The 26,575-nt window shown below is 37.0% G+C and overlaps 1 protein-coding gene across 4 annotated transcripts in view; it reads right to left on the reverse strand.

The window, feature by feature from the left end:
• Positions 1-26,575, reverse strand: part of CPED1 (cadherin like and PC-esterase domain containing 1) — a 267,418-nt gene that overhangs the window by 169,240 nt on the left and 71,603 nt on the right. For all 4 annotated transcript variants that reach the window (XM_015067315.3, XM_015067313.3, XM_015067314.3 and 1 more), the window contains 2 exons: positions 3,223-3,355; positions 1,726-1,894 (listed from right to left, as the gene is read on the reverse strand). In XM_015067315.3, the coding sequence (XP_014922801.1) occupies positions 1,726-1,894; positions 3,223-3,355 (302 nt within the window). The remainder of the gene's footprint in view (positions 1-1,725; positions 1,895-3,222; positions 3,356-26,575) is intronic.

Here is a 26,575-nt window from a genome sequence, read left to right on the forward strand (position 1 = left end):
CTGACTTAAGTCATCAACACTATTTCCCTAAAATGTCAGCCATCTATTTTACTAAGGAATATAGCATTTGCACCTTTTATCATGCTGATCCTTTTTTTTTAATTGACAATATTTAAATGAGCCATTTAAAAATTTTTCACCATTGGAAGATTTTCCAGAATTTACAATGTAGTTTATATAAGATAAATTCTGAAAAAAATCAGGTTCAGTTACTTCTGAATCTCTTGAAGCTATGAAAGGCATTGCACATTCTTTTTAAAAACAACAACAACATTTTATTATGATTGAGATACAAAAAGCTGTACCTATTTAACATATTCAATCTGATGAGTTTGGAGATAACTACACCCATGAATCCATCCTCACAATCAAGCCATAACATATCTATCCCATCCAAATTTTACCTCCCACCCTGTGTATGTATGTATGTGTGTACGTACCTATATGTTATGTATTATTTAGCAATAAGGACACTTAACATAAGATCTACTCTCTTAGAAAATCTTATTAACTGCAGGCATTATGCTATATGTAGAACTTTAGGTCATACTGGTCTTGCATAACTGAAACTTTGTACCAGTTGACCAACATTTTCTCATCTCCCCTTTCCCCCCCACCCCTGGTAACTATCATTCTATTTTCTCTCTGCTTTTGTGAGTTTGACAATTTTATTTCTATTTTTTATAATGTTTATTTATTTTTGAGAGAGAGAGAGAAAGAAAGAGCACAATCAGAGGAAGGATGGGGGGTGGGGCGGGGGGGCGGGGAGAGAATCCCAAGCAGTCTCCACTCTGTTAGCACAGAGCTGGACGCGAGGCTCAGTCTCACAAACCGTGAGATTATGACCTGAGCTGAAATAAAGAGTTGGATGCTTAGACGACTGAGCCACCCAGGTGCCCCGTGTTTGCAAAGTTAGATTGTTATATAAGTAGGATCATGTAGTATTTGTTCTTTGAAGGAATTTTTGATTTTACAGAAATAATTGTTCAGAGGACAGGTAAGACAAAACAGGAAGAAATTGAAAGAACATACAAACCAAAGCACTTGAGTGTTCTTTCAATTTCTTCCTATTTCCTCTTAACTGTCCTCTGAATGATTATTTCTGTAAAGTTGGAAACTTCTTAAAATTTACCCAATATGTTGTTGCTAGACCTTATTTTCAACTGAGGCAACCTGAGTTACCTTTTATAACTAAATTTTTGGGGAGTTATTATTAAGTGCTTCCCAGAAAACTTTCTCATCATGCTTTATATCATGACTTACTATCTTAGGCACACTTGAGAGCTTTGTTTTTCACTTAGGAAATATTCCATATTGACTACTGTGACAAAATAGGTATTTTGCTTCCTAAGAATGAAGAAAAAAACATAAGGGAAAAGTAATATTTTCATTTGTTGCAATGAGTATATTTTTCTTAAATAAGTGGAAAGTGAAGAAAACAGAATATAGCTGAGAATTAGCTTTGTAATGGGTCAAAGAATTGAACTAAAAAGATGAATTGAGAAAACAAGATGTAACTTTTGTGATCCCTAGTGAATTAAGCTGCTTCCAGTTCATTTTTGAGCCTGCACCTATTAAATGAAAATCTCCACTTGCAGCAATAAAATGATGCAATCTTTGTTCAATGGGATTTGATAATCATAAAGGTCAGAGAAAGGCAGTTCAACTCACTTTACTTATCTTTGATATACTTTGAATGAAATAACAGCTTCGATGGAATTTTACCTTGACAGTGAAGCGTTTTTTCTTTGGTGGATTCCAAACCGCGCCAGTTGAATGAATGAATGCACGCAAAGGGCTTAAAGATGTCACCAACACATATGCTTTAAGAATCACAGACAGTTCTTCAGCTCTAAAGATTGTTTCATGTGGAGCAAGGGCTGTTGTTTGATTCCTAAAAAATAAAACAGCATGGCTAATGCTCCATAACTTAGGGTATGTAATTTGTAAATTACCTCGAAGCTTTGTACACTCATCTATCCTTTGTTGGACCTCAGCCTTCCATGTGTGGGTTTCCTTCAGCAATCTCACTGCTCATTAGCATCACTACAGGTACATATACAGGTACAGAGAGAGAGAGGAGATCAAACTGATAAGAGTTCTCCACTCTGGTAGATTTAATTAAAATAATTTTTTTTTGAAAGAAAGGTAGGAAAATACCTAAAATGAGGTTTAAAGATTTCAAAGATGTACATTGGTCATGTATGTACCATCACTACAAAAGTGATACAAATTATAGTGTAGGGAACAGTGAAACCTGACATTTTCCAGTCCTGCCCTCGATTGCCTTTGCTCTACCTTCTCCTTGACAAGAGATACTATTATATTTCTCAGTAGTAGACAGGTCACCAAAATATGCCAACATACATTCCCCACTAGTCTGATTCTACCCAATAACCATCACCATAGATAATTCTGGATTAATTTAAAGCACAGAGCATGAAGTAAACACTTCAGTCTACAAAGGAAAATTAACACGAATACTTTGTGATGAAACAAATATACTTTCCTCATAAAAGATACCAAAATGTTTAACTATTTGCTTTTTGCATGATGTTTCTATGTTTCATATCTAAGTTTAATCAATGAACAGACTATGCTATTTCAACCTTTGAAGTCTTAGGTAAACAGAGGTGCATATGATTCTTCAATAAATACTGTTAACTGTGGAAATATTACCTAATAATTACAAAATTAGATGAGGTAAACTATTCTGTCTCTTGGATAAGATAATGAAAATCTCTTAATTTTTCACTATAATCTATCTACATTGAAAAATCATTTTCCTGGAGGAAACTTAAATAACTTGGTACCCTGCAGTTGCTTTCTTAGATCATAAGGGCCATAAAAAATATATTAACTAGAAAAAAAAATCATTCAGCCATACTCATAGACCAGGGCAATGTCATTTGAGTACAAAATGGAAGTTAAAATTTTATAGTTTCACATTGTCAAGGTTTCAAATTCAATTTCCATTAATGTAACTTCCTAGATAAGAGTCCTATTTACCCAAATGTTTATTTTTTGGCAGGAGAGGTTTGAATTAGTCTAGGAGAAAATCAATGATGGTGTTCTTTATTAAGAAGAGATAGCTGAAATTTTATGTAATAGAACCTAATCATTCAAACATGTAATACCCCCTAGATATCTTCAGGAGTTTTCTCTTGTTAGCTGTCTCCAAAAATGCATGCTGGATAGAACAATTCAAAATGATTAGCTTACAGCTGTTCACGTTGCCAGTCCCATGGTTTCCACATATGTGGCTTCACTGTTTTTAAAAGGTCACTCAGAGTACTCTGCTTTAACTGTATGCTCTGATCCAGACACACAGAGGGGCTCACCACAAGTCGCAATTCTGAAAAAATTCAAAAGAGCACAAAACAGTCATTTTATCATTTCTTTTTAGAATTGCTTCCAAAATAGTGTTTGCTGTGTTCAAATACAGGGCCCATGGGAAATATGCAACCAATTTTTTCTCCATTCTTAATCAAAGTTAGATTCATTAAATCATGGATGTTTAGAAAAGCCTTTGTTTTGTAGTTTATTGTCTTACAACAAAACAGGAAAACAATTGTAATAATTGATTTCAAATTTTCTTGCTCAGAGGGGAGGTAGATATGATGTCTCCAACTGACCTCACTGAGCAGATCTATTCTCCCCACTAAGAGGTGCACTCTTAATATGGGGAAGATGGCTGCAGGGGCAGCCTCTGTTTGTGAGGAGAATATTACATGGCTGACTTGAGTAGATTTCCTGGCAGTGCAGTCCGTCATGTGCTAGAGTCTGTCATGCTTCATGATATTGGTAAAGTCAACAATAGTGCTTTATTATTTTATAAAATATTATTTAATAGTTTTTTGAAGTATATAAAACTGAAGACCAACAATAATGACTTACTTCAAAATACTGGTATTTAAAAAAAAAATAAATGTATTGGATGTACATGGTTAGAGAAAGCAAACTGTATAGAAAGCTATCCAGATTGGAAAAACAAAACAAACAAAAAACTCAGAAGCACCCAGCAATCCACCCCTAACCAGAGCCTCTCTCTGCCAAAGCCAATGCTTTACATATTCACCTTTGAAGTCCAAAGAAGCAACCAATGGGTAAGATGCATATGGCTCTTCAATATGTAAATTGATATAAATATCAGTATATCTACATTACTTATACTTGTAGATGTTTCTGCTTTTTAAATGATCCAAAGGCGACATTATAGTAGTTCCCCTCTTCTGTAGCTTCACTTTCCTCAGTTTTAGTTACCTGTGGTCAACCCTAGCCAAGAAGCAAATGATCCTCCTTCCAACGTACCATCAGAAAGGAGGTCAGCAATAGCCTAATGTTATGTCACGGTGCCTATGTCATTCACCTCACTTCATATCATCATACTGGTATTTTATCATCTCACATCATCACAAAAAGGATAAATGCAATAGAATAAAGTATTTTGGGAGAGACCACATTCACATAACTTTTATTACAGTCCAGTTATAACTGTTCTTTTTTATTATTAGTTATCGTTGTTAATCTCTTACTGTGCCTAATTCATAAAATAAACTTTATCTTAGGTGTGCATGTATAAGAAAAAACATAGTACGGATAGGATTTGGTAATGTCTGTGGTTTCTGCACAGGGGGTCCTGGGATATATTCCCTAGAGATAAGGGGGGGATTACTGTATAATCTAGGTCTATATCTAGCATATTAACCTACCAATCCATCCCAGAATCCTTTCCATATCAGCATATATATAGAATTACATTAGACTTCTTAATGGCTTGGGGTGTGCTGTTAAATGAATGCACATTTAATTTATTCATTCTTATTGTTGTGTATTCAGATTAGTTTTGTAATGTTTGTCTTCTGTTATTTCAAAAATACTGCAATGAACGCTCTTATCCATCTATTTAGGTATACTTTTACGAGTTTATCTAGGGGCAAATTCTAATCTGTATGTGTAATAGTCAGATCAACGAATAAACGCATTGTAAATTTGATAGCTATTACTGAATTGCCTTCGTTGTCCACATTCCCATTCTCTCCAACAGCATTTGAGAGTTGTTGTTTCCTTACTGCCAGGTCACAGTGATTTATTTTTAAATTATACAATTTATCTAGCTCTCAAAATGGAACAAAGCCTTTAAATTATTTTTCCCCCTTGTGCACGTTTCATCAATACTAACATAGTCTAATTTAAAACACTTCACACTCTTAAGTAAAAGTCAGCAGAAGTCAAGCTGTTCAATGTATTCCCATATCTCATTATTTAGCACAGTGTGATCTTTCTCAAAAAATGATAGCCTACTTGGAAGGCTTCCTTATTAATGAAGTTCTAATACATCATAATAAAAGAAATACTCAAATTGCTTGTTTCTGGAGGTGGCAAATGAAGAGTCATTAAGGTAATTTCTTTTCTTGGGAATCGCAACTTAAAAAAGAATTGAACTGTTTCTATAATCCTTTACATTTGCAGCAAGGAAATGTGTTTTCTTTCTTTTTTTTTTTTTACTGAATAGTCCTTTTTAGAGTTTATTACTAGGATAAGTTTTGTCTCTCCAGAAGAGCTAATTTGTGGCCTTCTTTTGTATAATATGAGAACAGTGTAATTTACTCCGATTTCCTTTTTATCCTTACTGCCAGGAAGCACAGCATTGATTTGAAGCCCAGGCAGAGCTGACTTTGAAGAAGCTACCCCTATTAAGTGTTTTACCAAGATAGTAGCTCACTGATTTTCAGGAATTAGTAGTCAGCAAATATGTCAAAAAATAAACAATTTTATGTCACCCACTTTTGGCTTAGTTCAAGTGGAAGAGCCTATAGCATGGAGCTAAAGGAATCCAATACAGGAATTGTCAAGAATATGTCAGATTTCCACATCAGCCCCTGAAACTGTGGTTGAACAGTGGAATTTAATATCGATTAAAGTAATTTTTACCCTTTGTGAAATATATATAACTTTCCATTATCTTATTCCAGGTTTGGAGGCTACTCTTAATGATTCTAACCCCCTTCCCTGCAAAAAAAAAAACCAAAAAAACAACTCTAAGTAGATGTTCTCTGACATCAAAAATCATTTCCATTTCCCTTGATTATAGCTAAAAAATAAAAATAAGCTCCATTAATACCTATAAAAGCTGCAACTACATTTTATGGAACTATATAAATAATTGTGGAAATCTTAAATATCCTAGGTTCTTACTTAACAGAGTCAAAGAATTGTCTGTAGTCGCTCTTCCTTCCATCTTTCATTTGGCCTATCTATCAAGGGCTCTCTCAACAAACTGGTCCAATCCACTTGTTTTAATATTCCATTCCCTCCTTCTCCCTTGACCCCCCCAACACACGCAGAAACCTAGAAATCCTCCATAAACGATGCCAAAACTAGCTTCTGTTTTGGGGGAAAAATTGGGAGATGAGTCTCTGTGATGTAGTCTTTCATATGGCCTTGTAATTCATTAACACATATTTATTATTTCCAGAAAATAATTAAAGATGGAGGGTCTAGCATGTGTCTTTAGTGCTTTCCTATCCCACCCTATGAGGACTAAATGAATAAGCAGATACAGATACGAAATATCATACATTTTTATTTATTGACTACTTTTATCTTATTTTAAGGAGCTCTGAAGCTTATAACTTTACCTCTTACCCAGAGGAAAAATGAACTTTTTTTGAAGGCTGCTTTTCTCTGCCTTTTAATATCTGGTTACTGATATAGCCAAGTACTGAATACCCAATGAGTGTGGTGCAGTTTTAAGAAAAGAAAGATTAAACCAGAACCACAAGACCTGGGTTTTCATTTTGATTCTTACCAACCAATGCTTCATGGGCATGTGACAATGTCAAGGAATCTTCTAGAATCCAGAATATGATTCCCCATAAATCTCCTGATTGTCCCACATCACTAAACACAATGCTGATGCATAACAAGTGCTCAGTAAATGTTTGTTCTAGCAATGAGCTAGTTTGGAAGGTAGGAGGACTAAGCCAATGTGTACTTGGAGAACAAAATGGTATCCCAATGTATTAAAAATATTTTAATTTTTTCCCTTGCTTATGGCATATAATTATATATATCATAGGCAAAGACTAAACACTATAAAACTAGCAAAGATTAGCAGCCAAATTTATACTGTATTTGACTTAATGTTTTGCCCAGAGCTAATAATTAATAGAAAAGTAATAGTTGGAAAATGTAATTATATTTCATAAATGTTTGAGTATTGTCTTGCATTTCATATTAGGAAGCTAAACTTAGCCAGTATTTTCTTATTTTAAAACTTTCAATGAAGATAAAAGGTCTTAATTAATAATTGACAATTAGTTTTGGGATTAGAAGTATACATAAATACCATTTGTGGGTATATTAATTGTTCTTCCTACCCAAAGATATTTACAAGTCTTAGTCTTTAGCCTAGCCTGCAGGTATAAGCTATGCAAATATACCCTCAAAACTTATATACATAACAAATATAAATTAATATACGCAAAACTAACTTCATAGCCAGGAAGTAACTCTGGATCTGTGCCCTGGGAGAAAATGAATGGATGGCAGAGTCAACAGGGTAAGTGAAGAGACTATTAATAGAGAAACTATTACAGAAAGGACTGTTAAACAAATGAGAGGAGGGTTAAGAGAAAACAATAGGTAGTGAAGCTCCTGGGGCTTACCTCCCCTAGCTCAGGAGGGCAGGGATTACAGAATCAAACAAAGAGCATTAAGTGTGGGAGAGGACACTGAGCATGCGCTTTGGTCACAGGTAGAAGGACACAAGTACTTCCAAGCCAGGGTCTGGCAGGAAAGCAGGTTGGGGATAAATATCCCAAAGCTCTCTCCTCCTGAACTCTGATCTCCTGCAGAAGCCAGGGGACAAGGGAGCCCTGTTGATTAGTCTGCAGTGGACAGTTTCCTGGGGAAGGGTCTAGAGTAGAAGGGTAAGTGGAGAATATCCAACACAAACCCTGTATTTGGAAAATACAAATTTTGGCCCTCATTTTCTCCTTACTAACCACATGTCCTGGAGAAACAATTATATGATATGTGTGTTTGTGTGTGTGTGCATGCACATATGGGAAGAGTAAGAGAGAAATAATATTAGCTTTGATCTTGAAAGCATTTGTACATGGCAGCAGGGCATGTCTTAAGATGAATCATATGAAATTACCTTTTGTTAGTAAAAACATGGCTGAACATTGATCAAATATCAGCAATTCATAATGTTTCTTTTACCACAATGTGATGCCTATTGGAAGAAAGCAAGAGAGTACATAAACCTACCACCTGTGAAAGAAGGTTCCAGTGGCTAGAATGTCTATGGGCAGGAATGACAAAAGAGTGCATTGGTTAGTTTTATGTGTCAATTTGACTGGGCCAAGGGATACCCAGAGAGCTTCTTAAACATTATGGGTGTGTCTGTGAGGGTGTGTTCAGAAGAGATCGGCATTTGAATTGGTGGAATGAGTAAAAGCAGATAGCTCTCCCACAGGTGGTTGGGCAGTAACCAATCTATTGAGGGCCTGAAGAGAACAAAAAGGCAGAGGAGGGTTGAATTTGCTCTCTGCCTGATTGATTGAGCTGGGACATTAATCTTCTCCTGCCCTTAGAACACTTGGTTCTCAGGCCTTCAGACTCAGACTGGATTCTAACCATTGGCTGCCTATATCATCAGTCTTCCTGTGTCTCCATCTTGCAGATGGCAGATCATGGGACTTCTCAACTTCCAGAATCATGTGAGCCAATACCTTACAATAAATTTCTTTATCTCCTACTCTCCCAATAAACACATAAATGATAGATAGAGAGATGATAGATAGATAGATAGATAGATAGACACATATTAGAGATCTTATGATCTGTTTTCCTGGAAAACCCTGACTAATACAAGGGGCTATCTTGAAATCATTCAATGACTATTTGGTACACGCTCTGAAAACAACAGGAGCGTAGCCCATCTGCCAGTTCCTAAAAGAGAACAAATATCCTCATCTCTGAATCTGTTTCCTCTTTTGCATGATGATGAAAAAGACAGCAGCAAGCACAGTGGGTACTAAACAAATATTTGCTGAATGAACAACTAAGTGATTTCTAAGGTCTTTTACAATTCTAAATTTCTGTGATCCTAGGTGAAAAGTTATGTTATAATTTTTAATATATGCTATATATGACCTAATGGTAAGTAGCAAAAGTCCAAGGGCCAGGGCTGGAATATGGCCCCTCTGTGAATTCAGGTATATTCCAGGAATCCTGAGTGCTTCACAAGGTCAGCCAGGTGCCATTTTTATTTGTGTGAGCCCCAACAGACAACATAGGAGAGACTGTTTCTGAATCTCCTTTGAGCTCCTACCTTCTGAGAAAGTATCTGGGGAATATCAACCACCCTTTCATTTCTTGAGCCCTGTACAAACTGGAGAGGAAACACACCACTAGATACCTTCAAGTTCACCAACTTGATGACTCATTGGCAGTTAGAGAGGAGGGATTCTTTTAAGTATTAAGTACTTCAGAGGGAATTCTCAGTTTACTGGACAGTGATCTCTGTGAAGTCAGGAATTCGGGTTTTCTCTTTCCATAGCATATCTAGTGCCAAACACACAGGCTGGCACTTAACGTAGGAGCTCAATATATCTCTGCTTAATAAGTGAATGCTAATGTCTTCTCACCAAATAGCTAGAGATATGTGCACTGGCCTTAGGAAAAGGGGCTGAAATGTAAAGAATGAGCCATCTAGCTGCTGAGCAGTTTTACTAGGGTTGTATGGTGTAACTTTTTGTTCATGACCTAGGATATTAGCATAACATGGACAAGAATTGGTTTTCTCTGTCCACCTCAATGTGTATCTGTTAGAGTAGCATGATGTGTTACGACCCTATCAGAGACGTTGCAACAATACTGAGGAGGCTCCAGTGAAGAACCAGAGATGGACACCATGAGAGGAACTATCAAAGGCCAAGAGGTCTAATATCAGCAAAGCCCCCTGGAAACCACAGCAAGCATAGAAAACCATGGAAGAGAATGTCATAAGCAGACTTCTAAGAGGAAGGCTGCCCCTTACAAGGACACCAGATAAGAGAGGGATTTGGGGACCAAGGTTGTATCTGTTTCCCCAAGGAAACTGAACCTGGGCCTGGGAAGACATGGATGAAACCAATAAAAATGCATGTTCTGCTTTGTCTAGGATGTTGCAATATAGTTGCTGCCCAGTAACTTTTTTCAAAAATATTTTACAAATAATATTCCAAAGAAATTTATTTTAAAAATCCTGATTCTTGTTTATTAATGGATTCCTATTCATAAGTATGACCATGAACAAATTCCTTAACTTTTCTGAGTTCAATATCTTTACCTGGAAAATGAGAATTGTAACAGTAGTGACAAGAAGAAGAACGTACCTCATACGGATACTGACAGAATTAAATATAAAATGTTCTTTAAAGTGCTTTGCACAGCACCTGGAATATTTTAAATCCTAAAAAAATGTCATAGAACTACTTCTAGTAGTAGTTTAATATAATCCTTTCCCATAACCTAGGAAACCTGTTTATAACTGGAAACTTCAAAGTGTAACTAAAGTGTTATTTCTTTTGAATTTACTCAGCACTAAGGGCTCATCACTGATATCAGACAAAGACTAATAAATCCTCTTTTACATGATTATGAAACGTGACATTTGACATTAGTCGCTTCAGAACAAAGCAGGAAATATGTGATATGCACAGATGCATAGACCAAAACAAAACACAGCATCTACTTGAAGTAGCCTGTGAAGACACACTGGTTTTAGTGACTTTCCTCAAGTTTAGCATTGCAATATCATCCCAGCAAAGCAGTTAATTTCCTGTTGTTTCACTTATTTAAAGGAGTTCTATATTAAGGCTAGGTTTCTGTGAATGGAGTAAGCCTAGGACTGACCCAGTTTTGCAATAGTGATGTCTATTCTTCTCTATTTTGTTCAGGAAGATAACTTTTTCACCAACAACCACCACAACTAACTCTTAGTCAATAGAACTAGCTCTTGGTCAACAAATCTATGACACATAGACAAAAGTCCTTGGACTATTTCAGACCTGCACTTGAGTTTGAATGGTATAATTTGAGGATCTATGTGCTCCAAATACATCAATTCCTTAATGCACTTTTACTTTCATTTTATGAGAGTGGAATCATTAATACATAATGCTAACCTTAAGCTAAGCAACTTGCATAAAGTGTCCACCAACTAATCAGTCAATTAATCAGCCAATCAATCGATCAAATGCTTATTGAGCACTCAGTAAATGCAAGCCATAAATGTTCTTTCTGTTCTTTTTCAGTGGAAGTGTTGAAGTCATGCAATTCTCCAAAAACAATTTTCCCCATGAACTGCTCTATGTTTTGACCATGACAACACAAGAACCTTGAATTCTGTTCACTTTCCTTGGTAATAAAAGCTATGTCAAGACGAGTACTTCAATTTTCTTGCCCCTGTGATTTCACTGCAATGACCAAACAGCATGAAAGATTGTTTTATTACTTTATGGCAGCTTAATTTTGCTTTGATATTTTTCTGCATGAATTTTCCAGGGAAAAAGAAAGGGAAAAAAATGCTTGACTAGTTCAGCAAGACCAAAGATGAATAATTCAGTATAAATTAATGAGCATCATTAATAATAATTTGAAACACAGTCTCCAACAAATATTAATACACAGAGTGCAACAAATATGATAATAGAGTAGCTGTCTAAACCCACCCATTGTGAAAATAAGTTAATCACTTTATTAATATTAAACTTTTTTTCTCAGTAACATTTTCTGGAGTAAGCCATGAAATACTATTGATATATATTACATCAGAATAATTAATGACTTACTAAAAATTTGTGATTTCCAAATTCTTCTTAAGTATATTAAAGTCAATCCTAATTTAAATACAAGACACAAACAATGGGGGTGATTGCCCCCATTTTAAACAAAACGATGTATTAACCTATTTCTCCTTTAATGGTAACTTCACAGACCAACTCAATCTTCAATTTTTACCCTATGTTTTTGGTATAATAAAACATGCACAGTATTACTGTCAATTTTCTTCTCTACTTCTACACTATTTATAAATAAGTGTATTATATGTGAGCCAAGTACATATTTAGAATATCAATATTTTCATAATATCTAACTCCAAGATTGAGACAAAAATATAGAACATGTGGAGACTAGAGTCAGTTGCCAAATGAAATCTAATGAGGGCCAGAGATCCAAATGCCAGAAATAGGTCAAGAACATGGAAATATGTCAGAAAAGATTTTTGGTTAGGAGACAGCAAACATATTTCTATGGAACCATTTTATTCTAAGTTCTTTCCCCTCCCACAACTGACCAGCCATATAGTTGGAGTCTTTGGAGATCAGGCTTGGCTGAACGGCATCATAATATAAGAGTCCACTCCTAATATAGATGAGGACACAAAGGGCAAGAGTCAGAGGTCAAGCGGAACCTAACAAGGATTTGTGAGATGGTGTCTCAGTTTTCAATCTTAGCCAGGTAAACCTATCATTAGCCAGGTACATTTGACCTATTTTATACCTGGTAAATGACTAAAGAATTAACCAACTAATTGAGCCAAAAGGGGAGGGGTCTTCATATCTGAAGTGCTAAATAACTGTTGGTCTTTAAAAATGTTAATTAGGTGATACAAATTTTGAGTTTTTCTTTTCCTACTGTTCTCTAGATTTTAAACCCTGAAGTTAAGCTGTCTCCTCTCTGTGCAGAATTTTGGTCAGGACATTAAATTCAAATGACTATTTTCTATAAGGATATTCTTCATATTTTCTTTATACATATCTTATCTTTTTTATTGCCGAGATGCTTTTAGTATATACGTGCATGTGTGTGTATATATATGTGAGTATATGGATATAAATTTTATGTATATATATATATATTTTAGAAATTTTTAGATAATTATTTTTCAGAGATTTAATACACTCTAACTCAGGCTTTAGTTTTGACATCAGCATTTTATCTCAATTAACCCCACTTGTCTGCATGTCCCTGAATAGCAATCCAGACTGAACATCCAGTTCTAAAGTGCCACTTAGATGCCTTAAAATAGGTGGATGGTGGATAGCAAGTCATTTATATCTTGTTTTTTTTACACTTACCAAATACACTGAATGCTTTTGGGAAAATGACTCTGTGGCACCCAATAATGTCCCAGTCATTTTTAATAAATTAAAGATGTGTAGTCATCACCTTAAAAATCCTGTGAGCTCTGTCATCAGTCAAGGCTCAAAGTCATGAGTTAACCAATCCAACTCTGCTATACTTTGGCTCAATGGAAGCTGAATTAAAAAGCTTGGATTGTTGGGATGCCTGGCCAGCTTGGTTGGTGGAGCATGTAACTCTTTTTTTTTAAATTTTTTTAAATTCTTTATTTAGTTTTGAGAGAGAGAGAATGAAACAGAGTGTGAGCGTGGGAGGAACAGAGAGAGAGGAAGACACAGGATCCAAAGCAAGATCCAGGCCCTGAGCTGTCAGCACGGAGCCCAACGCGGGGCTCAAACTCCTGAACCACAAGATCATGACCTGAGCCGAAGCTGGCCCCTTAACCAACTGAGCCACTCAGGTGCCCCGGGAGCATGTGACTCTTGATCTCAGGGTTGTGGGTTTGAATCCCATGTTGGGTATAGAGATTACTTAAAAATTAGATCTTTAAAAATAAAAAAAGTTTTGATTGTTAAGTGGTGGAAAAAATTGAAGCTAGTTTTAACTCAAAAGGGAAAAATATTGGGTAACAGTGAAAAAATTATCAAAGTACAGGTATTCCCCTCCTCCTTTCCCATCTATGAAAGAATGATGTATGCTTATGTGGGAACCATGTCTTTGTTACAGTGTTTGGAGTAATGGGAAGAAATACATTTAAATTTTTTAATTTATATAAATAAGTTAGAGAAGAGCGGATATAGAAATCAATTAGAAGAGAGGTTTTACAGGTGATGCTTTGTTGAGCTAGAGGGGGTTGCCCAGAGAGAGATGAGAGTTATAAATGCAGATTTGGGCACAAATTTCATTCTTTGTTGAGTAAGTCTAATTCCTCCCTTGCAGTCATTTTGTCCTGACCCCTCCACATTTCAAAAAAAAAAAAACCTATTAAAAAGCTCTAAACCACTCTTCAAGGCTTTTGGAGTCAAACCTATTGTTGTTGGAAGGAGTGTTTTGTTTTTTTTGTTTGCCTAACTCAACGTAATACTCAGCATTCTCTCAAAGGGGCCGTTTTTGCCTAGGTGCTGCCATTCATGATTCCAGTCTCCATAGCCAAGGTTGGGTCCCTTGGCCCAAGGTCAGGTCCCTTTGCCCAAGAGGACTCCTGGGGCACTCTACTGTGATGTGAGGGAAGGGATGCCACTGGCAGCCAAACAAAATCAGATTTAGAGAAAAAGTCATGAAATTTCTATTAGGAGAAACGTTGAACTCAAGAGTTGTTCATTCAATTTCATGCACCTAGAATGAAAAATGACAAAAGTTCATGGCTACCATTATCCATTAAATGATTTGCAATTCAGGTTTTCAGCAAAATGCTTCAGAACTACTCACCCAGTCTTCAACTTGCCACTACCCTGATTTCTGAGAGAATTTTGCTTAGTGTTTTCTTCAATCACCCAAATCTGGCTTTTATTTACCAAGTCACTTAAAATAATACCAGTATCCATTACTCCTCAGAGCCTGAGTTGACATTAGGGCACATGTTTCTGACTAGAAATTTTCAAAATTGACATGAGACTCTAGGTTTTTTGGTTGCTTTTCAGTTTTGCTTTTCCCTGTGAGCTATATTCTATATAATTAAGGACTTTTCACCCACAGACAGCTTAAAATGTTGTTTCCATAGCTTATACACAGCAAAATATTCTATTAAAATGTGTCCTTTAGGTAAAATTAGTCTTAATTTAAAAACTCAGGGGACACCTGGTACATCGTGCATTTTGTTTGTAGCACAACACATGTGTACATTTGCCAATAAATCACGTAGCTGGAAATTTTTAAATATCACTTTGTGGGTGGTATCTCTGCTTTTTATAGCCTGCTATGAATATAGTTTAAAGTTCTTTCCCTTAAGTGACACTAGTTCTTCTAAAATTGGTTGTTGACTGCCCTACTACCCAGGGCTGAGAGAGAAGGGATCTAGAAACAGCAACATTACAAAATACTGAACTGAAAAAGATAAATTAGGCCAAAGACCAGTTGACTTAACCATGCAATCTTTCTTCTTTTCTTCTCAATTCTGTATTTAGATTCAAAGTAAACTTTTGCTTCTACAATATTTGGAACACAAGGACATAAATAGTAATGGCTTTATACTTGAGGAATAAATACAACCCTTTTCCATACTCTGTTCAAGAGAGATATTTCCGGTCCAGTTATGACATTCTAAGAACTCAACAATGCTAAATGCTACCATCACAGCCCCCAAAAATGGGAAAAGAAAGACACTTCTCTGTGTTGTTGCTCTTTTAAACCCTATGGTCAATGGGAGACGCAAGACTGTTATCTGATTATTATTTACCAGTGTGATAGAATTTTAGTGTGAAACTAATCCGTGTTCAACTAGGAGTTCACCATGTCTGGCCTTGACTGGAAGAATTGTGGGTAAAGCCTAATAATAAGGAACCTATCCTAAAAAGAAAAGACGTGGCTGGCAAGATACGTCCCAGGGTAATGGGACATGTAAGAGGAGGGCAACTTCTAGTACACTGCTCCTATATTCCATAGCCTCTCTTCCATTCCAGGTTTTGGTCAGAGCAAAAACAATACTAAAACAATTTTTTTTATTATATGCAATCAAAAAACTATAAAGAAGGATTTTAACTCCTGATTTTTTACTCCTAAGTCAATTTGGTTTTGACTCATTCAGGCTTCTGAGAATACCAAGGGACTTCCAAGCCATTGGCAAAACAGTGAGTATTCCAATGGGACATGGCATCGACAGTTTCAGCAGCGGCCATAGGAGAAGCAGGCACAGCATGCATCTGTGTGCCTGACACCGGGCTTAGCACCTTAGCACAGACAATGACAGGCACAGCAGCAGCAGCCTCTGCCATGTGGGGCGCCAGTGACAGAGCGCCTTTGGTGGGCATGACCAGGGATGTATATCAGCAGCAGAGGAGCACAGGACACCAGGGCGGAGATGGAGTAAACGGTGGACATGCTACCAAGGAATGAGAGATTGCATTCATGAGCAAATAAGATACACCCTCAAAGACAAAGAGGGTATTTGAGGGCATGGCAATGATGAAGAATGCTACTGAAATTTAATAAGTAAAATTTAATGAAATTTATGTGATTGGATTAAACTTAACGATTTAATAAACACTGGATTTGTGCTTTGTGTAGGATGAAGAGGATATTTATTTGGAAGGTACTGGTAAGGTGCAAAGTCCAGCATGTTTCAACAATTAGGCATCAATCCGCATTGGCCAGTGCACATGTCGAATATCACTCTGTGTACAACAACAAATTCCCTCTCATCCCTCATCATTTTTGAATATCTACCTGGACGTTGATGTAGGTAAAAAGCCCGTTGGTGATTATTTGAACCTAGAGCTTGACTCCATTTTATATAAAAACTATAAGTAAGAATTTTACCCAGTTTTAATATACACTGAATTTTGCAGGGGTATAATTCCATGGGCAAACAAGAGAAAACTATTGTTTGTCTTGTTTGTGACTTTCTCAAGCTGATCACCATTTTGGAAAGGCACATCACCAATAGTGACATGACCCAGGGAATCTTAGTCTCCTTACAATACAACCGCACCAGTCTGAATTTGTATCTGTCACATTCATGGTGATTCAAACTCTAAGTGCCAAGCATTTGGCAATTTTGTTACACCTTATGGTATCATTATGCCTGAAATTTACATACTATATTATATATTGTTATATTATAAAGTACTTTCTTTTTATTTAACCTTTATTTTAAACTTAGGGCATTTTACTAGCTTGTTGAAATTGTATGTACAGGTAAGCTATAGATTAACCAGAGGTCAGAAAATATATCTGCTATAAAAAAAAGAATGCAGGGTCTGACAGGAACAGAAGATGACCCAAAAGTGATTGGCAAAAGGATTTTGAGATGAAGGGGCCTGAGGACAGTGAGTATAAGTGGAAGCAAAGAAATATTTTTGTGACTCCTTTAAGATCCTAGTTTTATTCCCACATTGGTGAATCCTGACAAACATGCATCTCACCAAACTACCAGTTAGTAATCATCCACTAATATTTATGAAAATACTTATTGAAGCAACAGTCATTATACTTAACATTTGTGGGTTGCACATTCTGTGCAAGGCATTGTTCTAGGTATTTTAAATGTATTGACTCATGCTATCCTCTTACCAGTCCTAGGAGACACAGTCATTACTGTCCCTATGTTGCAGACAGAAAACTGAAGTGCAGACAAGGTAAGAAACTTGCCCAAGGACAGCGGACTATTAAGTGGCTAAGATGGGATCCCACCTATGCAGTCTGGCTCCACCTCTGCCTAGCCACTATCCAACAGCAGACGTGCAATCAGGTCAAAGCAATTACTTGTTCTGAAAACCATGGTCAAGAACCATTAATTCCACAGAAAGCGTATATTTCCCACAAAACATAATTTGGTTCTACTCACATTTTTTTAATCTACATCATGAATGTGGGTTTTATTAACCACTTTGGCTGCACAATCAGGGAATTCTAAAAACCGTCCCAGGAAGATCAGAAAGGCAGCTTCAAAAAACCAGGACAACTAATTCTTGGCCCTCCTACGTGGCCCAGGGTGGTTACTAAAATTCCAGACCGGAGTCCAGCGGCTATACCCACACCTGCATCACTCCTAACCCCAGGCATGTGGCTGCAGTTTGAGGTTTGTTGCGGTAATTTTCTACTCTGCCTAGAAAGGTTGTAGATAGTTTGGGGAGCTGAGCCTAGAGTGGGCACATCAGAAAAAAGGTAACAGAGGAAAAATCAAGAGGACGAGAGAGAGAATGACCGTAAGTGCTGAGGACTCAAGCTTCTCACTACCCAGAGCTGGCAATTTCAATCTGCTATTGAGTTCCCTATTAAAAGACCAAAACAAAACAAAAAACAATGTTTTTGCCTGAGCAAATTCACTTAACATCTGCTTATATGTAAATATTATGATAAATAAGAAATTTAAAGGGTTATTTCATTTCATCTTTAAAAAGGGTTATTTTAGGGGCGCCTGGGTGGCTCAGTCAGTTAAACGGCCAACTTCAGCTCAGGTCATGATCTCACGGTTTGTAGGTTCGAGCCCCACGTCAGGCTCTATGCTGACAGCTCAGAGCCTGGAGCTTGCTTTGGATTCTATGTCTCTCTCTCTGCTCCTCCTCTGTTCCTCTCTCTCTCTGCTCCTCCTCCGTTCATGCTCTGTCTCTCTTTCTCAATATATATATAAACATTAAAAAAAATTTTTTTAAGTATTATTTTAGTTGATGAAAGAATTACAATCATCATAATAAAATGGATAAATAAGTTCAATTTCACATTAGGCCCAGGTATTAGGCTTTCTTAAATAGCTCCTTTCTTATTTTCTTGCATTATAAGACAAGACTTAAAATATAAGTATATATAAGACTTAAAATAAAGTATAGAGGCTCAGGGTTATTATAAGAGGTATAGGACAGTACTTGAGACATGGATTTTCTAGCTATATTTCCCAGAGGTTCTTGGAGCTTCCATTTCTTTATCTAAGGAAGTCATGACAGTATCTGTCCCATAGACGGTCATAGAGAGTTATAAGTATATGTAAAGTGCTTGACAGTGTCTGACATGTAGTAAAAACTTAATGTTACCTCCTGTTCTTGTCTTGGGGTAATTTATCTATAAAATAATTCTGTGGCATTAATCAAGAAGCCCCACTATAACTGTCTATAAAACAAACCCAAAACTAGTACTTATTCTTTCTTATGGCTATCTGTATTCAACCTCTTACTCTGGGTAATACTTGCCTACTTCCTTCCGTATCAGAATGCCTCCAAAAAGAACATTTCTGTTATGTGACAGTTATGTCAATGTGGAAAATTGGAAGCCTCATTTAATTTTTCTTTCTGAGTCAATTCATGGACATCCTGAGTAATATAGAAATAATGCCTCACATATTACTTTTACAGATTTACAACACATATTCTTTTGTAAAGCATTTCCAGGACAACTCTATCAGAAAGAATGGTCAGTATAATTGTTCCCATTTTACAAGCCTAGATAAGAGGCACAAACGGACTAAGTACTTCTCCCAGAGTCACATAACTGTAGGAGCAGTTGAGTGGAACTAAAATTCAGGTCTTCTCAAACCTGGACCTTAGGATTCCTGAATTCTGCCTTCACTAGGTAGAAAGTTAAAATTCTCATCAGTTCATGCTTTCTTGCAGATGCTTAGAAATAGGTGAGGCAAAACGGACCCTCAAAAGGCCCTCTTGGTGAATGTGGATGAATTACCTACTTTTGTCCTTTTTGGGTTAAGCTGACCCTTTGGCATGCTACACATATTCTCATGAAATGGCTATAAACACTGGAATTGTAGTGCCGCTATGACTCTATGTTGCCATTAATTAAAATGACTGAGAAGAAAGAAGTTCCATTATTTTACCATTAGATGGTGCTAATAGAAGTTTAAAGAAAATGGTCTCAAAAATTATTAGTGTAATGAATCAGAGGATTTGTATGGGTTCACTATATAATAGAGTCGATGCTTCTTTCCCAGACAGAAGCACACCCAACCCATCATCAAAGAGTAAAACATCCTCCAAAACTACCCCATTCATTCACTTAATTATGGTTCTGCCAAGGTATGTATCCTTTCTAATCACAAGTTCAACTACAAATGAAGGACTCTAAGATTCTATTTAGGAAACTAAATGTATTTCACTTTGTGTATAGCTTGCTGCAACTCTCATTTTGGGCCTTTATCAACATATTTTTCAACAGGATGTGTCAGATTGGAAGACATTAAATGCCTGTTAAAATGTATTGGTACTAATAAATTGTAAAAATTATTATGCTTTCAAAGAAAAATTCAAGAGACTAGTCATAACAAGAATCACCTTCTCATAAATAATATGTTAAACAACATACCCTTCATGAAGCTGTGTGCATTACAGTTCATGGATCACTTTAGTGGGCTTTTATCTTATAATATTGATGATAACCTTGCAAATCAAAAGTCAGTTCATGGTCCTAGACTTCCATGAAAATGAATGAAAAAAGATATGAGCACAACAAACTTACTAACAATATTTTTCTTTCATAACACTTGAAATTTTGTTGTTCAACATCTATGTCTACTGCCATTAGAAGACTGGGAGAGAGGTTATTTTGAAGTTCCACACATTGTATCTTCCAACACCAAACACACACACACACACACACACACACACACACACACACTCTTGATAGCTGGATAGACTGATTGATTGATTTAATTAATATAAAAATTACATTTATATGTTTACATATTTATATTTATATTCATTTATCTAAATACATAAATGAATAGATTTAAAAATGTATAGACAAATGAATCAAAATTATAGTATAGTTCTCCTTTGCCTATTGAGTTCACTTACAAATCAAGTATGTAACTGTCAGGATGAATTTGCAACATGTCACCAGCTAAATCCTTGAGCCTGATTTTGTTTTGCAACCTTCTTAATCAGCTCTTGTAATCCCCAAACAGTGTAGCCCTCCGATGGCATAAAAATAAAAAGTTTGGCCACTTCTGTAAGAACTTTTATGTCTATTTTGAAGCACGTTATGTTTTCAGGCATCTTATCAAAACTTCAGATTCACTGCTAATATATCTGTTACAAATACAATGGCTCCAGAAGAACTGAGGTGGGGAAAATACCATTGTCACTGCTTGGGTGATGCATTTGTTGAGGAAAATGCCAACAAACATAGTATAGTTTATTTTGGCAGGCTACATACTGAGTCATGGAATGTGTCTACACTTAGCAAGATATAAAACAACTGATGAATAAATGCAGGCTGGGATAACAGAATAACCAAATCCATGAAGTATACATATAGTTTATTGAGTCTTTATTATGTAATGCAAAGAAATCCAGTTTTATTGTTTGAAGTTCTTCACAGTTGTAACAAGTTGCTTTGGTATTATTTAAGTGTTATTCTCACTCACTTATTTTTATCGTCAAAATAAGTAAATAGGAGCCTGCCACGGAGATTTAGGCAACAAAAGAGTGAAGGTCACTCTTACCACTTCTTCCTTTACAGTCCCATTGAAAATCACAATCAATAATCAGAATCATATTGTAAGTGTGTCACACAATGTTGCCTCTGTCATATCACAGTATGTGGCCCAAGATAACAAACTCCAAGTGAAACAGGTGGATATACCTACATGGTGGCATGAAGTGCAAGGTCACAAACCAGTAAAGATTTACCAGACTTTTCCTACCAAAGTGCAAAGGGATTAGTCAGCTCCCTCAGCTAACTGGTCTTTAGCACAACTTCAGAGATGTCAACGAGCTGCCAAATGTTTACTGAAAAATGAACATGCTGTCCCTTTCAAACGGGCCTCATGCCAAACGTGCAAAGTGTAAAGCCATGAGTGACACAGAAGCAAGAGACACTTTTGGGTCAGTGATCTCGGGCCAGCTTCTCCCTGAGAGAAGATGACAAAGTGGGTCTCCTAAAATGCACACTCATTCACATATCCCAGTGCTACTGGCCACCACTGCCTTTGCCTTCCATCTTGCCAGTGGCCAGGAATGAAGCACTACACAGTATATATATCTTAGGCCCATTGACAAGCTTGTTTCTTTTTAAGAAATACCAACTGGAAGGAAGAATTATGTAGTTTCCGACTAACAAACTACATACTAAACAGCAGATATTTTCCCCCCATTTTTCAAGGAAATGGAGCAAGGCTACGCTATCATTTCCCAAAAATCTCCACTTGATTTTGGCTGTGATTAGCTAATTTAGAGATTTATGTCTTACAGGCAGAGCGGTGAATTTTATGGTTAGGTCAGACAGTGTCAGAGATTGCCTGTCACATTTGCATGATTCAGCAGTTTCCATGAGGTTCTGCAATGGTGTCTAAAATTCTCACCAATAGAATTATTCATTTGGGTTGAAGTATGTCCTGGGTGGGGGTGGGGCAAGTACAGTACAGTTGAGACAGGAAAACACAGCAGGACTAATTAATTTATTAAATTAGCTGGCTCTGGAGAGCAGAGGCATGTGAGAACTGGGCTTCAAGGCAGGAAGTGAGAACTAAGACAATCCACACAGGGGTCAGCAGAAGGGCACTTGAGTCCCCAATGGACAGTATTGGACTCTTGGTGCTGAAGAGAAGAAAGATAGTCTCTCACTTTAAAAAGATTTGTGGTGGGGGTGTGAGGTTGTTCTGCCTAAAGAATTCCACGGGCTTTATCATAACCAGTCAAGTTGTTTTCATCTGTCCAATATCCCTTTCTTCCCCTGGGGATCTGCTCTCCTCTCTCCATGTGGATCTGGTGGAACAGCCAATCATATTTCCCTCCTCCACCCATCTCTGGCTGTTAGGATTGGAACCGTGTCCCCTAGAAGTTCATCTGTCGAAGTCCTAATCCCCAGCACTTCAGAGTGTGACTGTATTTGAAGGAGAGGTCTTTAAAAGAGATGATTAAGTTCAAATGAGGTCATTAGAGTAAAGGCCGGGAGAGGAGAGGACAGTTAAGTGTGCCATTGAAGGGACAGAGGAAAGAGGAGCCTGGCTTGAGCAGATTTGGGTGGAGGGAATAGTGGGCGACCTGGGAGGAATGGAGGCTGCCCTCCAGTGGGAGCCTTGAATACCATGCTGAGGAGCTTGGCCAGGTGCAGTGGCTGAAAACTTCATCCTCCAGGCTCATAGTGCCTGTGTGCAGCTACCACCTGTTAGATGTGTGGTCTCGGGAAACATCCCTGATTTCTCTCCACTTGAGCACAAAAGGAATAATAGTATCTCCCTTATGGAGGCATTGTTGACGAATGAATGAACTAATACATGTATGTTTATAGTAAGAATATGTTTTGAAAACAAAACATTGTTAATAACATTTTATAAGTAGATATTATATACATAGGCAAAGCATATAATAATATAAAATATATGTACAGCATATACAGGGATTACCCTTATTTTTAAGTCAACAATATGGTATGAGCATTTTTCTCTGCCAAATAGTGTCGATTTTCATCATTTTTAATGCCTTCATAGTTTTCCACTGATAAATATGCCATAGCTTATTCATATTCAAAGTGTATGTTACTCTACTATGTAAAATTTGTACATTCATAAGGAAGGTATGAAATATTATGTAATGACACTGCATTTACAATTTTCTTTCTTTTTGTTTATCTGTATTTTCTAATCTCATAATGAATGTATCTTACTAGTGTTATCAAGGCATAATAAAAGGGAAAGGTGAAAGTAATTTTAAAAATTCATGTTTGAGCACTCTAAAAATTTTGTTTCTGTTTTCATTAACTTCCTTCTCATAGGTGACCAAAAACCTGAACAGGATACAGGAAGGAAAGAGAATATTCCTAACTTTCATACTTGGCAGATAGAATCATGGCAGTATTTTCCACCCCCAATGGCTGCTATTAACTCTCTCTATTCTAAAGCTCCTTGTTTCAAGCCATGATTCCCAGACTGAACTCTGGTGAGCTTGCCGGGGTCGAGTAGGTATTAGGAAGTTGCTTCTAGGGGCCACCAAGAGGATGAAAAAAAAAGAACAAAGGGAAGGATGAAGAGAGTAGGATCCTACCCATTATCGATCAGAGCAGCTCCATTTCTTTGTTAAATAAGGTTTCTGAGATTTTTCTTTAAGGTTTAGAGATTTAAAAAGAAAAATAATCCACCTAACATTCACTGCAATCTAGATCAATGCTCTTTCTGATTTAGATGTTCTGGCCATATCTCAGACACCCTCACTTTCACAGGATCCATGGAGAATAAGTGCTGAAGCACAATAGTCAGCAAGAAGTATTGTATTTCCTCTACTCTGAATGTAGAACCATTAAGATGAAGAAAACTATCCAGAGAGCTGATCTATAAGAAGTACTAAAACCTTACTGCATAGGAAAGAGAGAGCTCTTACTATTATCTTCCTTCTCCATCATTCTGGAAGTCAGCACTTAGCTTCTATTCTAAACAAGTGGCGAACAAATACTTAAAGACTTTTGGGTTGCAATGGTATGCAAACAGGAGCCTACCCAAGGGAAGAACACGTCCACGTGTATCCTGCATGAATGATCAGTCAACAGTGTGATAAAGTGTTAAGCTTGTCCTTTTAGAAAGCAATGAGGTGTGAGTCTTTTGGCTGCAGTGGTGATCCCCTAGAAGATGAAGCTGCCTTATATAATTTATTGGTATCTTTCTGCCTTACACATGTGTAATAGTATAACAGTTCTCTAGTTCTTTCACAAGTGCAAATGCCTTATTACTTAAAATGGGTAATTCTATCTTGGAGGACTGCGACAGTATTTTCAAATTTGCCTGCCCCTGTCCTTTGCCCCAAAGTACCAACTTAATATTGAGCTCATAATGGGTAAAGGGATAAATCTGTCTAAGCTTTGCCAAGACCCCCTGATGATGGGTAGGGCTCTCTTTTCACAACACTGATACCCTCCATTAACATCCTCTCCAGTCTCTAATTTAAAAACACTAGAGTGGCTGTTATATACCAGGAACTACGACCATGTACTGAACTTGAGAAGTGAGAAGTAAGGTCCTGCCCTCAGGGACACTCAGTCCTTGTGGGAAGACAAACACATACAGATGCAATTAAGATACAATGTGAGGTGACTATAATGGAGGTTTTCACATGGTACAATAGGAACACAGAGGAAAGAAAGTATAAATTTACCTCAAAAAATTGGGTAGACTTCACTTGGAAGGTACTCTCGAGTAACAAAACACACAAAAATGTTCCCAGTAATTATTTCTGGGTTAGTGAATTCAAGATATTTATTTTCCTCTTTATACTTTTTTTTTCATTTTAAAAACAATATGCTTAATTTGGAAGGAATGTGCCCTTGACTTCCCACTTGAATTTTCTGGTACCTAAAGTTGAATGACAGATTAAGCTCCATTCCTGGTATCTAGTGTGTTTAGCCCAACTGATGGCTGGCTAAAACCGCAGCAGATATTCTTTTACAAACCCATCTAAACCATCAACACATTCTGCTCACTTTTCTTTTGAAATATATCATAACCAAGGACGAAAAGGATCTTCTCTATCAATACAAAATTAAGAATGACAATTTACTTCCATCAGCCTTATAATGCATGGAAAGTCTTCCTATATCTGCAATGCACATGCTAGGAACAGTTTTTAAATTTGTGTGTGTGTGTGTGTGTGTGTGTGTGTGTGTGTGTGTGTGTGTTTTCATAAGTATTTTAGAGAGAAATTAGGACAGGCTGCTTCAGGGGCCACCAGCCAGCTGTGGTGGTGGTTGAGCTGACAATTGCAAAGTAGTATGATTTTTTTTTTCCATTTTAGCAAGTGAGGAAGACATCCTCAGGAAAAAAAAAACAAAAAAAACAAAACAAAAACAAAAACAAAACAAAACAAAAACACAGCAAACTCCTATGATTTTCTCCAGTGTTTGTTGTGTAGAAGCAGATAAGTCAGGTTAAGAGATTTTTATATAATTGCTTAAGGACTGGTGTGGAAGAAAAATACAATGTTGCAAGTGCTTGTAGAGAAATATTTCAAGTGGCAGACTAAGGGGTCTAGGCTTGGTAAGAAAGGAATTATGACCAAAAATGGCTGACAGACTTAAAGAAAGAAGTAGAATTAAGAATACTAAATTAAGTATATTAAGAATTAAGAATACTAAAAGTGTCATTTGAGGTTTCAGCCTCTGGCACTGAAGAAGTGAAAACACCAGGAAGACTGATTATAAAGTCGTGAATCAGTAAGCTTTCAAAGATCGGGTAGTGCTGCGTGATGCAAGCCGCTGACGAAGTCCACAGTACTTGGAGGCTAAAGTTGATTAGAAATGAAGGTCATGGCTTGATAACATCAAAGAGCTGCGAGGTTAGGACAATGAAAGGTCATTGGTATGGACATCAAAACTGACAGGAATGCTGGCATATTTGAAGCGGAGAGGAAGAAGTTAAACTGGGTGACAATTTCCTTACGGAATATGTTGAATGATCAGAATGTCAATAGATGACAGTAAGGAGAAGGAGCGAAGAGATGCTGAGGATCCCTCCCAGCTCCCGAGATTAAGGTTTTTTTTTTTAGCAGAAAACCCAGCGTCATTGTTCTCAGGGGTTAGCAAAGTTCTGTGAGGAAAATGGAAGCTGGAATCACAAAGAGTTTAGGAAAATGCAAACATGTGCCAAAGGGGAGGAGCATAGACAAGTATAGGGATCAGAGGGTGAGAGAAGAAGGATCACTGCATGGGATCTGGATCTTGCAGGGGTGAGACACAGGAGGGAGCTTCCCCTAAGTTTCCAACACTGCAACATTACTGAGGTACATCTGGGTGATGCCACATGGTACTGCCTTGTACTTGTCCACGTCTTCACCTCCTCTTCTCTTCTGGG

Source organism: Acinonyx jubatus, chromosome A2 (genome assembly GCF_027475565.1).
Source record: "Acinonyx jubatus isolate Ajub_Pintada_27869175 chromosome A2, VMU_Ajub_asm_v1.0, whole genome shotgun sequence".
NCBI classification, from domain to species: domain Eukaryota; kingdom Metazoa; phylum Chordata; class Mammalia; order Carnivora; family Felidae; genus Acinonyx; species Acinonyx jubatus.